A 15548-nucleotide genomic window follows, 5' to 3' on the forward strand; every position below is an offset into this window, starting at 1 on the left:
TGCCATTTGATAAACATGTTGGACACATTTTGGGGAGGGAGAAATGTTTACATAACTGTTTATGAAACCTGGGCTAAAGAGGCAAACATATTTTGTATAGTAATGCTCAAATGGGTATTGTATTGCATGATGGGAAATATAAATCTATAGATAAGTTTTCATTGCAAAAAGTCAGTAGTTGTATGTTTTCCAATCAGTCAGATTAAAAATGTGTCCCTTTTTAAGCTGTTAGCAAATGATATGCCTACAGGAATGTATCTGTACCCATTAGACTGGTTGTTCTGTGATCAAAATGCTTTGATTGTAAAGTTTGTTTAAAAAAAAATAATCTTAGTAAGAACAGAATGACATATTTTAGAATAACACATGCTACTCTCAAGTAGACTTTAATTTTAGCAGTACGCATGTACGTTTTTTAAATTAAACTACAAAGAAAGAATGAGATTGACTTTTTCATTTTTGTAGTGCTAAAAGGTTTTTCACTAGTCAAAGCCATATTGTTAGACTGCAATAATTAATGAAAAAAATAATCATCTTGTAGTCATGCATCTGTAAAAATATGCCGATATCTATTTAACTCTTCATAGTACATGTCAGAAAGTGTATATACTTTCCGTAGAGAGAGAGAGAGAGAGAAAAAAAGATTGCTACTGTAGTACAGTCTACTGTGTGTTTTCAATGTAAGTGTGTATTTATGTGCGTCTGTACCTGTTTGTGCTGTACAATGTTATTCATGTTGTACCGTTGATGTGTGTACAGTCTAAAGCAGGCTGTGTCCGCTGTCGTGAAGACGGTGGAATCGGGGTATATGGGAGTCCTAATGTTCATGTATGCATGCAGATAAACTTTGCATTAAATGCCAAATCCGAACGTCAGGTTATACCTGTTCATGTATCACTGTCCCTGCAACAGAAGCTGCACCCTTTATCCAGGGATTAGTTCCCATCTGTCTAATGGGATGTGATGAATTATCAGGCCTATCATTCAGGTTGTTTGGTTGACAGAACGGAGAGATCATTTCAAAACTGCCATTGCTACTACTCAGCTAGGGTCATTTCTAGTCGTTTATCATTCGCTACTTGATCTCAGTCAAAAAATGTGACATTATATAATATACCTCTTGGCATAAAAGACATTTGTGCATTGTGCTGCCACAATGCAGTGGTTAATCACTTCATGACATTTAAACACACAAAATCCCCCTAAAAAGTATTTGGACACTTTTGGTTGTACTTAGATATTAAATATTGTTATTAGATATTGCCATTAGATATTAAATATCAAACCAAGTGTCCTCTGTACACAATTGATTCATCACAGTTCATCACATCTAAAGTTGTTCAGTTAGTTTTTTTTCATGTTATACAGTGTACTAAGAATCTCATACATGTTTAAGTGCAGCTCACCTGTTCAAATGCTTTTTGAGGTCACAGTATAAAGTAGTTGGTTGAATTCCCACAGAATCAAAACTCTTTAGGTATCAATTTCCACTTTAATGATACTTCCATCATTTCATATGTATCACAGACATATTTGGAATTTTCATTTTATGTCATTTTTCTATTACATGAAGATTACATAATAAACTGGGTAAAAGGGCTGACTGTGTTGGTGATTCTGTGATCTTTAAGATGCTATCGGACTGGAGATGTCCATTAGTAGAAAACAAACCATTTATGGATCGGAAATGATTTTAATGATTACATCTGGAGCATGTGAGTTTGGTTGAACATATCGGCTTATTGGAATAGTTTAACCAAAAGTTTAAATTTACTCACCGTGAGCCCATCGGAACAGATTTGGGTTTATGTACCATTACATCATTTGCTCACCAATGGATCCTCTGCAGTGAATGGGTGCCGTCAGAATGAGAGTCCAACCAGCTGATAAAAACATCACAAATCCACAAGTAACATATTTGTAAAGGTGATTGATCTGTCCATATTTCTCTCCTGATTCAGACTTTTTTATTGGAGAAATCAATATTTCAGCCAGAAGCAATGGTAAAATGATTTGATGGTTTTTTGTTTACTTCAAAAACACAGCTTTTCACTTCACAAGATGTTTACTGATGGACTGGAGTGGTGTGGATTATTGTGATGTTTTTATCAGCTGTTTGGACTCTCATTCTGACGGCACCCATTCAATGCAGAAGATGCATTGGTGAGCAAGTGATGCTGAATTTCTCCAAATCTGTTCTGATGAAGAAACAAACTCATCTACATCTTCAATGGCCTGAGGGTGAGTACATTTTCAGCAGATTTTCATTTTTGGACAGCTTATTTCAATCGCCTCATTCTGACGGCACCCATTCACTACAGAGGATCCATTGGTGAGCAAGTGATGTAATGCTACATAAATCCAAATCTTGTTCAGATGAAGAAACAAACTCATATAGAACTTGGATGGCCTGAGGGTGAATACATTTTGGGTGAATTATGGGCAACATAATTAATGAATACAAATTGAATTGACAGTTTTGTGATTAATATGATAAATGCACAGCTCAAAAGAATTTCATTGATGTACACCAATGAGATTTCAGTTAACTAACAACAGCTAAATTATATTGGGATGTTTTAATATATTTAATCAATATATAAAAGAGTAATGATGCTCCAAGTTAAAAAGTGTCTACATGTTCGGTTGGTTTGGACCAAACAGTTGCATGCTTTAATTTATTTCAGGAATAGGGGGAAATTAGCAATTTGTTTTCATTCTTTGGCTGTGAATGCATGATACCTTTAAAAATCGCCATTATTTACTTAAGCACTGTCCTTTCAATGAATGTGCATAAATGAGAAAGATTTTGGATGAATCACTGCAAACATTCAATTAATTAAATACATTTATTTAATGTGATTTGAACTGCAACATCACTCTTCAACACTGTCAGCTGGGGAAATGTCAATCTGCAGGCTATGACTGGTCTTTTTGTTTCAGCATAAAAAAATATTAATAATTTTGTATATATTAGGTGTATTGGATTTTAAAAACACCTATCAGTGAAGTGACATACTGCCAAGTATGGTGACCCATACTCAGAATTCGTGCTCTGCATTTAACCCATCCAAAGTGCACACACACAGCAGTGAACAAACACACACCGTGAACACACACCCGGAGCAGTGGGCAGTCATTTATGCTGCGGCGCCCGGGGAGCAGTTGGGGGTTCGGTGCCTTGCTCAAGGGCACCTCAGTCGTGGTATTGAGGGTGGAGAGAGCACTGGACATTCACTCCCCCAACCTACAATCCCTGCCAGCCCGAGACTCGAACCCGCAACCTTTGGATTACGAGTCCGACTCTCTAACCATTAGGCCACGACTTCCGTTTATCAGTACATAAACATGACATATGCCATTCATATGGGCTTTTGACATGCATGTTTTCACATCATACCATTTATTAATCTGAGGATATTTGTTTATGCCATAATTTTGTGGCTGTACAGGATGGATTAATGAAAGCAGGGGTCTAAACTATTCAACTGAGCTAGTTTCTGTTGTCAGGGACCTGAATAAATTTGTAATAGTTCATTTCAGTTTAAACTAGTTTCTTAAACATATGTAAATTACTGGTACATATGATGTAGTATAACGTATCCTTTTGCTGTGTGTTTGGGGCTTTGGTTTATAAAACAACTTTAGAATGTTATTTCTTTAAAAAGCAATTACAAACCATATGGAAATGTAACTTTACTGTTTACTGCATCTCTGATCATTTCTCATGAACTCTGGATCAGAATAAACAACTACTTTGTCAAAATTAACCTCAGCAACCTTTCAGCTTTATCTGATCAGAAATTAGGTGTTAACATGTTTATAAAAAGTGCAATGTTACAAATGACAAAAACAAGAGTGTTGCACCGATGCACAGATATTTTTGTGTTTAATTAAGTCCTCTATATTTTATGTTATGAGTATGCTGGTGCTGTAATTAGGCAAGTTTTTGTAAGTTTGAGTGTGAAAAAAAGTGTAGTTTGGCCACAGTTCATCCTGAGGCACAATACTGGATGTTCAGTGTTATTTATAGCTACAAAATTACACTTCCAAGCTGAATAGGCTTTCATGTTTCAAACTTATATAGTCGATGAATGTGTAATGCCAGAATACCATTTATTTTCATTCCAAAATGCGTAGCAAGTTTGCATCTTTACTTGAAATGTATTTGAAAAAGACTTAAAGATAATATTACTGAAAATGTACTCACTCTCAGCCCATCCAAGTTGTAGATGAGTTTGTTTCTTCATGGGAACTGTTTCTGAGAAATGTAGCATTGCATCCCTTGCTCACCAATGAATGGGTGCCGTCAGAATGAGAGTCTGATAAAAACATCACAATAATCCACAAGTAATCCACACCACTCCAGTTCATACGTCTTGTGAAGAGAAAACTGCGTGTTTGTAAGAAACAAATCCATCATTACTTCAAATTGTCTCTTCCGGCAAAAATATGAGTCCTTCATCTCTTATATTGGTTTCTCAAGTGGAAACTTTGTCTTGTCTAAATCAAATTAATATGCACAGCAAACACCATTTACAAGGGATAACAGATTAAAACAGTGCTAAATAAATATGTTCGTGGATTTTGATGTGAGAGGACAAAAAGTGGATGAACTTTTTCACTTGAGGAAGCGTTATTATGGATTATGAACTGTTGCAAGAAGCAATGGTTTAAAGTTAAAATGATTTTGTTTATGGATTTGTTTCTTACAAACATGCAAGTTTGCTTCACAAGACGTATATTGATGGACTGGAGTGATGTGGATTATTGTGATGTTTTTATCAGTTGTTTGGTCTCTCATTCTGACGGCACCCATTCAATGCAGAAGATGCATTGGTGAGCAAGTGATGCTGAATTTCTCCAGATCTGTTCTGATGAAGAAACAAACTCATTTACATTTTCAATGGCCTGAGGGTGAGTACATTTACTTATTTCAATTGCCTCTCCATATGTGCATTAATTCATTTTTATTGCATGAATGTATGTCTATCATATGTGAATACGATAAAGTTGAAAGGTTAAAAGGAAAAAAGTTTACTGAGAAGCATTCAGCCGGTTAAGAGTGTGGAGAATGCAGAGAATGATTTTCTTATTGCATGAAATGTAATCTGTCAAACCAAATCACTGTAAATCTGTTACATTAATGAACCTAAATGACCTAAAGTACCATTTTTTGAAATGGCAAAAAAAAGCTTTATAAAAAAGTTTATATGTTTTTGTGAATTTAAATAAAGCGCTAACAAGAAGGTGAGCGTTTCGTATATAACGTCTCATATCTTTGCCTTAAAAACTCTGAGTTTGACAGTAAAGCTCCCACTGATTTCCTGAAATGTACATGTGTTAGGCAAGGTTATGACTGAATTTCATGAGCAAATGCTGATGTGGGACTTACTCACCAAAACCCACTCACGTTTATATATATATGTCATGCTCCTATGAGACTGTAAGGATCTGATGATGACAGGTTTTGTGTTTCTTACTTCACATGCTTGTCCTACTTCTCAAACTTTCTTTGAGCAATTTTCTGAGTTGTTTCTCTCTTATACACAAACATTTAAAAAATATACTGCACAGTGATCAGCGGTGGAAATGTAACTGTTCCATTTAAATATGTATATTTTAGACTGTTATGCCAGGCTTTAAGAGTGGATATCCTTCCTAAGTAACTCCAGCAAACAGTTCCAAATCCATGCCTCCTGAGGTTACTTGTTAAAGTCGGCACATAAGAAACAGCCTGGTTACAGTAAGAACCGTAGTCCAATCTGAATATTTGAACACAAATAGTGCAGGAAAGTGGCCAAGCATAAAATATGGCTCCTGCATGTGAATTGCAAATTTTATTCATTCAAAAGCTGCTGAAAAAACAACGTTCTGAGAAGCTGGATTGTTGAACAGCAAAGGTTACTGAGGGCTGCTAATAAATTGCATGTCAGAAATGTTTTGTTTCACATCAAGCCCCATAAATTACTGGAGCAAGAACTGAAAGACAAATTGGAAGAGTAACGAAAGCCAATAATATGGCTGGAGGATAAACTAATCCATTAAGACCTGAGGGACCGAGAGAGTCTCATAAGGGACCTGGAAGCTCTATTGAAATGGAAATTAGGAGAGATACATAAATATGTCATGTCATTTTAACAGAGAAAAGCAAAAAGCATTTCACTTCGTGTGTTCTGCTGTGGTTTAACCTGCAGTGTTTTATTATGACATAATGTAGGACAATTTGAACACAATTTAATTATTGCATGAATCACGAAAAATAGACAAATAATAGTAAAAAGGCACATTTGGCTTTTTGCATCTTGGCCGGTAAAAGTGTACATTCTATTGATGAGAAACCTATTAAAACTATATCTTCAACACTGCACACACTCACATTATCCTCCTCATGTCAGCAGTCCTGATAAAACGCTGTGAATTTAAGCTCTATTGTTGAAATATGTATCTAAAATGCTCAGTGTGATGCACAGAAAAAAACTGACATTCTAGTATAGAAAGCAGTCTGTAAAAAAAAAAAAAACAATTATGAAATTGAATTGCATGTAACTAAATGAAATTTGCATATTGCACAAAAAGAAATTAAATTAAATTTGCATATAACAAATATTTCCATTGTGAAAAAAGCAACATTTTGAACAGTGTGACTCACACCATGACAAAAATGCTCTTTATTTTGGTGGCATTGGCCAAGTCACTGACACAACTAGGTTCTGAAGCATGAATTAAATGGTTTGGGAGAGTTACCACCTCTTGCAGACATGCAATAGGGTTCTGATGTTTCAGCAAACATTACAGTTTAAAGATTGTTAAGCCTGCTTCGAAAAATGTGCCAAAGCAACTGAGAAAAACTGTAAGCTCCACTCTGCATATCCGTAATTAGCTCTAAAATGACGTTTTGTAATTAGCAGCGGGAGGCTTGACATAAATTAGTCCTCCACACAAAAGCATTTTAAGGATCAAAACCTGACAGTCTTGAAATAAAACTTGAACAATGTCTCTCTTGAGGTGTGGTAACCATAGTGTAAGCGTAATAATTATGGTCTCTTGAATAAAAAAAGATTCATTTATTTTATTAATTTTAATTCATTTATTCTGCCAGTGTCACAATAAGAGGTAAACCAAGCGTTTTATAATATTATATATTAGTTTATAAAACTGTTAATGGAAATGGTTGAATTTAATTTGGACTGTAAAACAGAAACAAATCCTAATGAGTTCAGACAGACTTTTATACATAGAAATAAGGAACAGCTGCAAGATTAACAGTAATAAATGGATTTAAATCCACAACCATAAACAAGAGGATGACAATAATGGTGATGAGCCAAAGCCTGGAAACTGGACATCACAAGGGAAATGGGCTCTGCTTAAGGAAATGTAATTAAGCAGCAATCGAAGGATGCCTGCAGCAGCGTGTCACATGTAGGAAGTGGCAAAGTGAGACATCCTGGAGCCTGCTGGGGTGAATCAGCAGAAAAGGGTGAGGACAGCTGCCACCAGCCAGACAACGGGCTCCTGAAGTGGGCACAGAGGACACACGTGCTGAGCAAGTCTGTCACAACGGAGAAAGATTAATGATGGGCTGAACCTAATCTCACTTACCAGCTATTCCCTGCTGACCGGAGACGGCTCCAAGTCTACAGACTGCCGCTGTTTGCTCCACCTCCAGTGACCCTCCACCACACCGCCGTCCCACAGAAATCACCACACCTGCGTTCAGTAAGAGCCAAAGAACAGAAAAGTTCTGAATAGAGACACACATCTACTCACACTTTTTCTAACAACTCCTTGTCTGGTATATGCAATGAAATCATATTCAACTTGCCATCATGATATGGCACAGATAAAGTATTCTGCTAAATCTGTATGTATAAGCCTCTGCCAAGTGTAGGACGTTCTTCTAATAAATACCAAATGATGAACAAAGGCAATAGTTTATATACCGTATTTTTCTTATGTATTATTTTTCATTACCCATTACAAAAATAGCCCAATATTGTTGCAAATGTCCAGGGGCCTGTTTCATAAAACAAGTTTACCAAATAAGCCAGGCTTATTTCAGTTAGTCTGACTTATTTTGAACCAAATCAACTGACAATAAGTCAGATTAACTGAAATAAACCTGGCTTATTTGGTAAACTTGTTTTATATTAAAAAAAACAGGCCCCAGGCCAACATAAAGTTACAAATAAATATATCCATTTGCAAGTATGAAGGAACTAAACAAAAACGGTTTTGTCCCTCTTCGATTTCTGTTTTTTTCTTCTCACAAGGAGTGATGTCAACTAAAACTATTAATATATACAGTTGGGCAAAAAAGTATATAGTCAGCCACCCAATTGTCCCACTTAAAAAGACGAGAGGCCTCTAATTTTCATCATAGGTACACTTCAATGAGAGACAGAATGGGGGGAAAGAATCCAGGAAATCACATTGTAGGATTTTTAAAGAATTTATTTGCAAATTATGGTGGAAAATAAGTATTTGGTCAATAACAAGAGTTAAATCTCAATACTTTGTTATATACCCTTTGTTGGCAATGACAGAGGTCAAACATTTCTGGAAGTCTTCACAAGGTTTTCACACACTGTTGCTGGTATTTTGGCCCATTCCTCCATGCAGATCTCCTCTAGAGCAGTGATGTTTTGGGGCTGTCGCTGGGCAACACAGACTTTCAACTCCCTCCAAAGATTTTCTATGGGGTTGAGATCTGGAGACTGGCTAGGCCACTCCAGGACCTTGAAATGCTTCTTACGAAGCCACTCCTTCGTTGCCCGGGCGGTGTGTTTGGGATCATTGTCATGCTGAAAGACCCAGCCACGTTTCATCTTCAATGCCCTTGCTGATGGAAGGAGGTTTTCACTCAAAATCTCACGATACATGGCCCCATTCATTCTTTCCTTTACACGGATCAGTCGTCCTGGTCCTTTTGCAGAAAAACGGTCCCAAAGCATGATGTTTCCACCCCCATGCTTCACAGTAGGTATGGTGTTCTTTGGATGCAACTCAGCATTCTTTCTCCTCCAAACACGACGAGTTGAGTTTTTACCAAAAAGTTATATTTTGGATTCATCTGACCATATGACATTCTCCGAATCCTCTTCTGGATCATCCAAATGCTCTCTAGCAAACTTCAGACGGGCCCGGACGTACTGGCTTAAGCAGGGGGACATGTCTGGCACTGCAGGATTTGAGTCCCTGGCGGCGTAGTGCGTTACTGATGGTAGCCTTTGTTACTTTGGTGCCAGCTCTCTGCAGGTCATTCACTAGGTCCCCCCGTGTGGTTCTGGGATTTTTGCTCACCGTTCTTGTGATCATTTTGAGATCTTGTGTGGAGCCCCAGATCGAGGGAGATTATCAGTGGTCTTGTATGTCTTCCATTTTCTAATAATTGCTCCCACAGTTGATTTCTTCACACCAAGCTGCTTGCCTATTGCAGATTCAGTCTTCAGCCTGGTGCAGGTCTACAATTTTGTTTCTGGTGTCCTTCGACAGCTCTTTGGTCTTCGCCATAGTGGAGTTTGGAGTGTGACTGTTTGAGGTTGTGGCCAGGTGTCTTTTATACTGATAACGAGTTCAAAACAGGTGCCATTAATACAGGTAACGAGTGGAGGACAGAGGAGCCTCTTAAAGAAGAAGTTACAGGTCTGTGAGAGCCAGAAATCTTGCTTGTTTGTAGGTGACCAAATACTTATTTTACCGAGGAATTTACCAATTAATTCATTAAAAATCCTACAATGTGATTTCCTGGATTCTTTCCCCCATTCTGTCTCTCATAGTTGAAGTGTATCTATGATGAAAATTACAGGCCTCTCATCTTTTTAAGTGAGAGAACTTGCACAATTGGTGGCTGACTAAATACTTTTTTGCCCAACTGTATATATATATTTCCATTAATTGAAATATAAATCAATTTATAATAAATAGATGAAAATCTTAAAATAAGAAATGTTGCCTTTGCAACTAAATGAAATAAAGTACTAAAGTAAAAATATAAAAAAAACTAACAAAAATGTTTAATGCACGGAAAATTACTATAACTTTAAAATAAAAATTGAAAATGTAAAAAATAAAAGCTCATTCTAAATATGTATATATACTTTAATAGTTGATAAATAAAACTAAAACAATACTGCTCACATGAAAATATAGTGCTTTGTATTTTCCCTCCAAAATTATTTTATGAAATTAAAAAAGCACAACAACTGGTCATATGGCTTTTAGGTCAATCATACTTTATGAAACACGATTTAAAAAATACAGTACATAAAGTTTATTTCTATAAAAAAAGAAGCCCATATTATTCATTGCAATGCAATGCCTTGTTTCCTCTGAGCTTGTGATGCTCTCTGCTGGTCACTTCTGAAACTGGAGATACAAGACATGCATTTGAACAAAAGATTGTTAAGATGAAACAAATCCAATACATTTTTTACAAAATGGCAATGGTCAATTATGGGAAACAACAACAACATGCTCTGCAAGTCAAATTACTTTCAAGTCATCTACACAGATATGATAACACCGCTCAGATTAGACTTCCATCCACGTCACAAGGCCAATTTTTGGAAAAAGATGAACAATTCATAATATGTTCCGTAGAGGATCTACTGGCAGTAGTTATTTATACTTGTAACTGATACCTTGATCATTCAGGAACACGTAATATGAGAGCTGAACATCGAAATATTTTTGAACTATTTACAGCATTTACTTCCAAATAAGTAGAAATCTAATACAAAGCAATAATATCGAATGAAGCATCCATTAAGCTTCAAATGATGCAGAGTAAGCTCTGGTCCTCAGGAGTCATTGGGAAGTCCAAAGAGCTTGACGGTGCCTGCCTCTCGGTTGCTGTCGTATTTGCTCTCTTTATCGTCGCAGGCGTACGCCAGCAGCGGTCTCTTCGGATGCCACGCTACAGTGAAGGTTGGAGACTCGCACTGAATCTCCCAGAGCTTCTCACCTACAGCAATAACACACAACAACAAACGTCAGTCAGACACAAAACACAATTCAAGCTTTCATGACCATTTCAAATGAGTCTGCTCACCTGTTTCTACTTCAGCAATGTCAATGAAATGATCCTCAGAAGCTGACGCCAACATTTTCCCATCATGACTGAAACTAAGCGTCCGCACAGGCCAGTCTAGTCTGTGGGATTCAGCAATATTATGATACTATTATTATACATAATGAGAATAAGGCAAATGTGCTTGTCTGTCAACAAATTGCAATCAATGAACTTTCATCTTTGAGGAATTGAAAGTGACCAAAAAAACCTAAATCACTTATTACACAATTTACATACAGGTTACATTTTTTTTTTTCCGTTACAGTGAATATGTAACAATTAAAACAACGATATGTAATAATTGTTAAATATATTATTCATATTTTGAATTATCTTGTATTTTTATATTTCAGATTATGTTATACACTTTCACCATTTTTATTATTTTGTATTTAGGTTTAGTTTTAATTTATTTCTCAGTTTTAGTAATTCCACTACCAGTAAACTAATCTTAAATTAGTTAGCTGACAAGGCAATATTTCTAATTTATGTTGTTCCCATTTAAACTTTTTTTTTTTCCAGACTGATTTCAGTTTTAATCGTTTCTGCTAATAATAACAACAACTCTACATCAACTGACCTAGAAAATAAATTACGAAAATACATCAAAATGATAACATATGGCAAAATTATTAGTCTTTTTTTTTATTTATTTCAAAGGTCCATTTTAAAAGTGTTTATGACATAAAAAGTAAAAACTAATGGGATAACTTCAAGTTAATTTTGACTATTTCAGAAGTCAAAACCATAGTTTGGACTAATAATATATATATATATATATATATATATATATATATATATATATATATATATATATATATATATCTCATAATTATGAGACAAGTAGTCAAAGTTATGACAAAAAGCCATCTTTATTTCATAAAGTCTTCATGACATAAAACGTAAAAGCCATGAGATAAAAAGTCAAAGTGGTGATGAACTGACCTGGAGAAGCAGCGCACACACACCAGCTCCTCCACGTTCCACAGACTGACCAGCGCATCTGCACTTCCCGTGGCAAAATACTTGCCCGTGGGATCGAATTTAATGCAGATGCAGTTGGACGGATGGGCATTAATTGACTGAATGAGCTTGAGCTCAGGATAACTGAAACAAAGACATAACATGACAATTGATTTCATGAAATCACCAACAGCCTCTTACAACTACAACCAAACATACCTTAATATATTAATACAGCCGTTTCCGTTTGTCAGGAAGAACATGTCATTGTCATTATTCCAGGAGATCTCATTGACCTCAAACTTGAACTGCTCCTCGGCACGGGGACGGTGCGTTTTGGCATCAATGAAAGTCACAACATCATCCTTGTTGCCAACAGCAATAGTCTGACCATCAGGACTCCAACATATGTTGATATTCTCTCCTAAATGTTGTCAGAGAAAATCCCACATATGAATAAAGCTCATGAGATCAAGAGATATGACAGATAGGTTCAGTGCTTCACCTTTGGTGCTGACCGTGGCCATGCATTTGGTGGTCCGTACGTCCCAGATGCGGATGGTCTTGTCTCCTGATGCGGTGACGAACAGATCAGGGTTGGTGGGATGCCAGCACAGCTGATCCACACTGTCTCCATGCCCTCGGTAGTTGTTCTCCTTCACCTGATACGTGAAATACAGGTTCAAAAATGAGCAAGATCCCGTCTAATAAAGGCTAATGATCACATATCACCTAAAGTATTGTAGTTCAGTTACTATGGTTTATATATATTTTCCTCATGTCACTCCAGACAGACTGGATGATGATCAGATCAGATCTCTGTGTGGAGCACTGGCTGTTTCAGACAAACATCTCACTGGATTATTACAATTAATGGCAAAATTAATGTTTGGAAATATAAACTGATATTTCCTACTGACACACTACAGCAAAAGATAGAAATAACTGACTTATAACCATTTGTTAGCTGCTGAAAATACTAGTTTTATAATCATTTGGGCCAGCACTGTATATATAGACGAAACAACACCAAGAGTTTAAAGCTCCGTGGACACCCACAATTATAGTTTTGTTGTTGCCGTGGACTTTACTTGTATTAAACAAAGCAAGAACGAACTATAACTGTCGAAATGCCATTTTAATACATAAATAACACTAATCAGCATATATAAATAATTGAGCGTATATTGCAGATGATGGAGATGACAAACCAAACCTCACCAGTCGGTCTTTTTCCAGGACGAACACGCTGGCGGTTTTGTCAAAGGATCCGGACGCCAATCGTTTTCCATCGCAGCTCCAGGCCACCGAATGCACTTTAGCACTGTGAGCCGGGAACTCTCTGCTTTTATTGTTATTCCTGAACACCTCCTGCATCTCCTGATAGTACGAGGACGCCATGCTTGCTGCTCCTTCGCCGTGTATTCAAGCCGCATCCTCACCTGGACGTTACTGTGCGCCACCTACTGCACGGGAGGAACACGACAGGCGGAATAAAATACACAAAACCTGAGAGACAGATCATGGGAGCATATTTCAGCCACATAAGGAAAATAAAACACGTTTGGATTATGAGATAAAATTCATATTTGACATAAATTGTCGAAATTATGAGATACAATGTCATAATTATGAGAGAAAAAGTCGAATATAAGATATAAAGCTAAAATTATGACAAATTGTCGACATTATGAGATCACTATATCATAATTATGAGAGAAAAAGTCACATTTATGGCAAAAATGTAAAGATTTTAAGATATAAAGTCAAAATTATGACAAGATACCATAGCATAATTAGGAGAGAAAAAGTCAAAATTAGGACATAAAAGTAAAAAATTCTAAGATATAGTCAAAATTATGACAAATTGTCGAAATTATAATACTATATCATAATTATGAGAAAAACTCAAAATTGCAACATTAAAAGTGAAAATTCTGAGACATAAAAAACAAAATTGACATAATTATGACATTGTGAGATGCATAGCGATATTATAAAATAAAAAGTATAATTTATTTACTTTAATTTACATTTCTTTTTAGTTCGAATTTTTTGTTAAATTATGACATAGTAAGTCTTAATTATGTCGTAAATTGTTGAAATTATGAGATACTATAGCATAATTATGACATATGTCAAAAAAATCTGATATGAAGTCAAAATTATAATGAAAAAGTCAAAATTTTGATATTGTTGAAATTGAGATACTATATAAAAAATCACGACAGAACTATACGAAATTTCAACATAAAAATTAGTATTCTGTTAGTCAAAATAAATAAATAGGGTCAATATTATGAAATAAAAAGTCAAAATTATGACGTACTAATTTATAAGTATAATAAAATGCCAAAACTTGCTGTTTTTTATAGTGTGATTTGGCCCACAAACATACTAATTATAACAATCGTAACACACACAGTCCTCATTTTGTAATTCATATATAATAAGTGAGATTTCAATGATATTTTGACCACTGAACTTGGAAATGTCTCCGTTTCCATTTCAGAAATATGACCACCTTTACTATACCAAGCTTCATTAAAAGTTCAGGCCAGCTTTATATCATGTGTATGATTATGCTGTACTCGCTACTCCAACCTGAAAGCTTGTAGACTTTTCTCTCTGCACACGTCCAGGTTCTGTTTCTCCCTGGCAGATCCAGTTGCGTTACCTGCTAATGCTCTCATGTATATTTCAATGCACTCTTTGTAATGTTTTGCACTTTCTTTTGTTTAACTGCACACTGTTAAACTCAAAGTACCTTCTTAGACAAAGAGACCAATCACTTCGAGAAACTAACTACTGAAAAACTTGAGCATGTCATTTAAGGTACAATTTGTGTGTCCTTGCATGTGCAAGTTTATTAAAAAGAGCTTTTTAATAAAACACTGGCATGCATTTGTTTGAAAAATCGAAAAAGGGAAACAGAAAACACTCTGTATTTCTTCATAAGTTTATTCAGTTGTTTAAAAGGTACGTTGAAGAGGGAGAAACAGGTACACTCAGTTTAAACTTCAAAACACACTCATTTCAAGATCACAAGTCAGATCAATCACCTCTCAGTTCTTATAGAAAATCAAGCCTAGACTCCAATAAGGCAGAAAAGGAAGACGTGGTGCATACAGTAAGGCCAAAACACATTTCAGAAGTGGTGAAAAATCAAGGAGCAATTTAAACACGTCTCCTACATTAAAAAAAAAAAAGAGTGTAAATGAGTCACGTCAACGTGGGTTATTAGAATCGCTTGTGACGAGTGAAAACAAGAACATATAATAAAACAATTCAGTGATACATCATTTCAACCATAATTATCAGCCATGTCAGATAGCCTGATATCAAAGATGTCAGAGGATCCAGCTAACAAATATATATTTTAAAGAACGTTTTGCTAACATTCCTATTAAGTTATGAAACCTTTATTTTTGAAATGTTCTTTTAACCCTCTGTACCTCTTCATTTTGGGTCACACTTGGTACCTTTGTGGTCAAAAATGGCTGAAGCC

General features: G+C 35.9%; 1 protein-coding gene across 1 annotated transcript; it reads right to left on the reverse strand.

Annotated features, from left to right (window-relative positions):
• Positions 1-10085: 10085 nt before the first annotated feature.
• thoc3 (THO complex 3) lies at positions 10086-13478 on the reverse strand. The gene is made up of 6 exons (XM_079390204.1): positions 13262-13478; positions 12546-12702; positions 12260-12464; positions 12023-12184; positions 11057-11157; positions 10086-10969 (listed from the first exon to the last, which is right to left on the reverse strand). Exons 1-6 carry the CDS (start codon positions 13439-13441, stop codon positions 10806-10808), a joined length of 969 nt encoding a protein of 322 aa, XP_079246330.1. The 5' UTR covers positions 13442-13478; the 3' UTR covers positions 10086-10805.
• Positions 13479-15548: the final 2070 nt, after the last annotated feature.

Source organism: Barbus barbus, assembly GCF_936440315.1.
Source record: "Barbus barbus genome assembly, chromosome: 33".
Taxonomy (NCBI): Eukaryota; Metazoa; Chordata; class Actinopteri; order Cypriniformes; family Cyprinidae; genus Barbus; species Barbus barbus.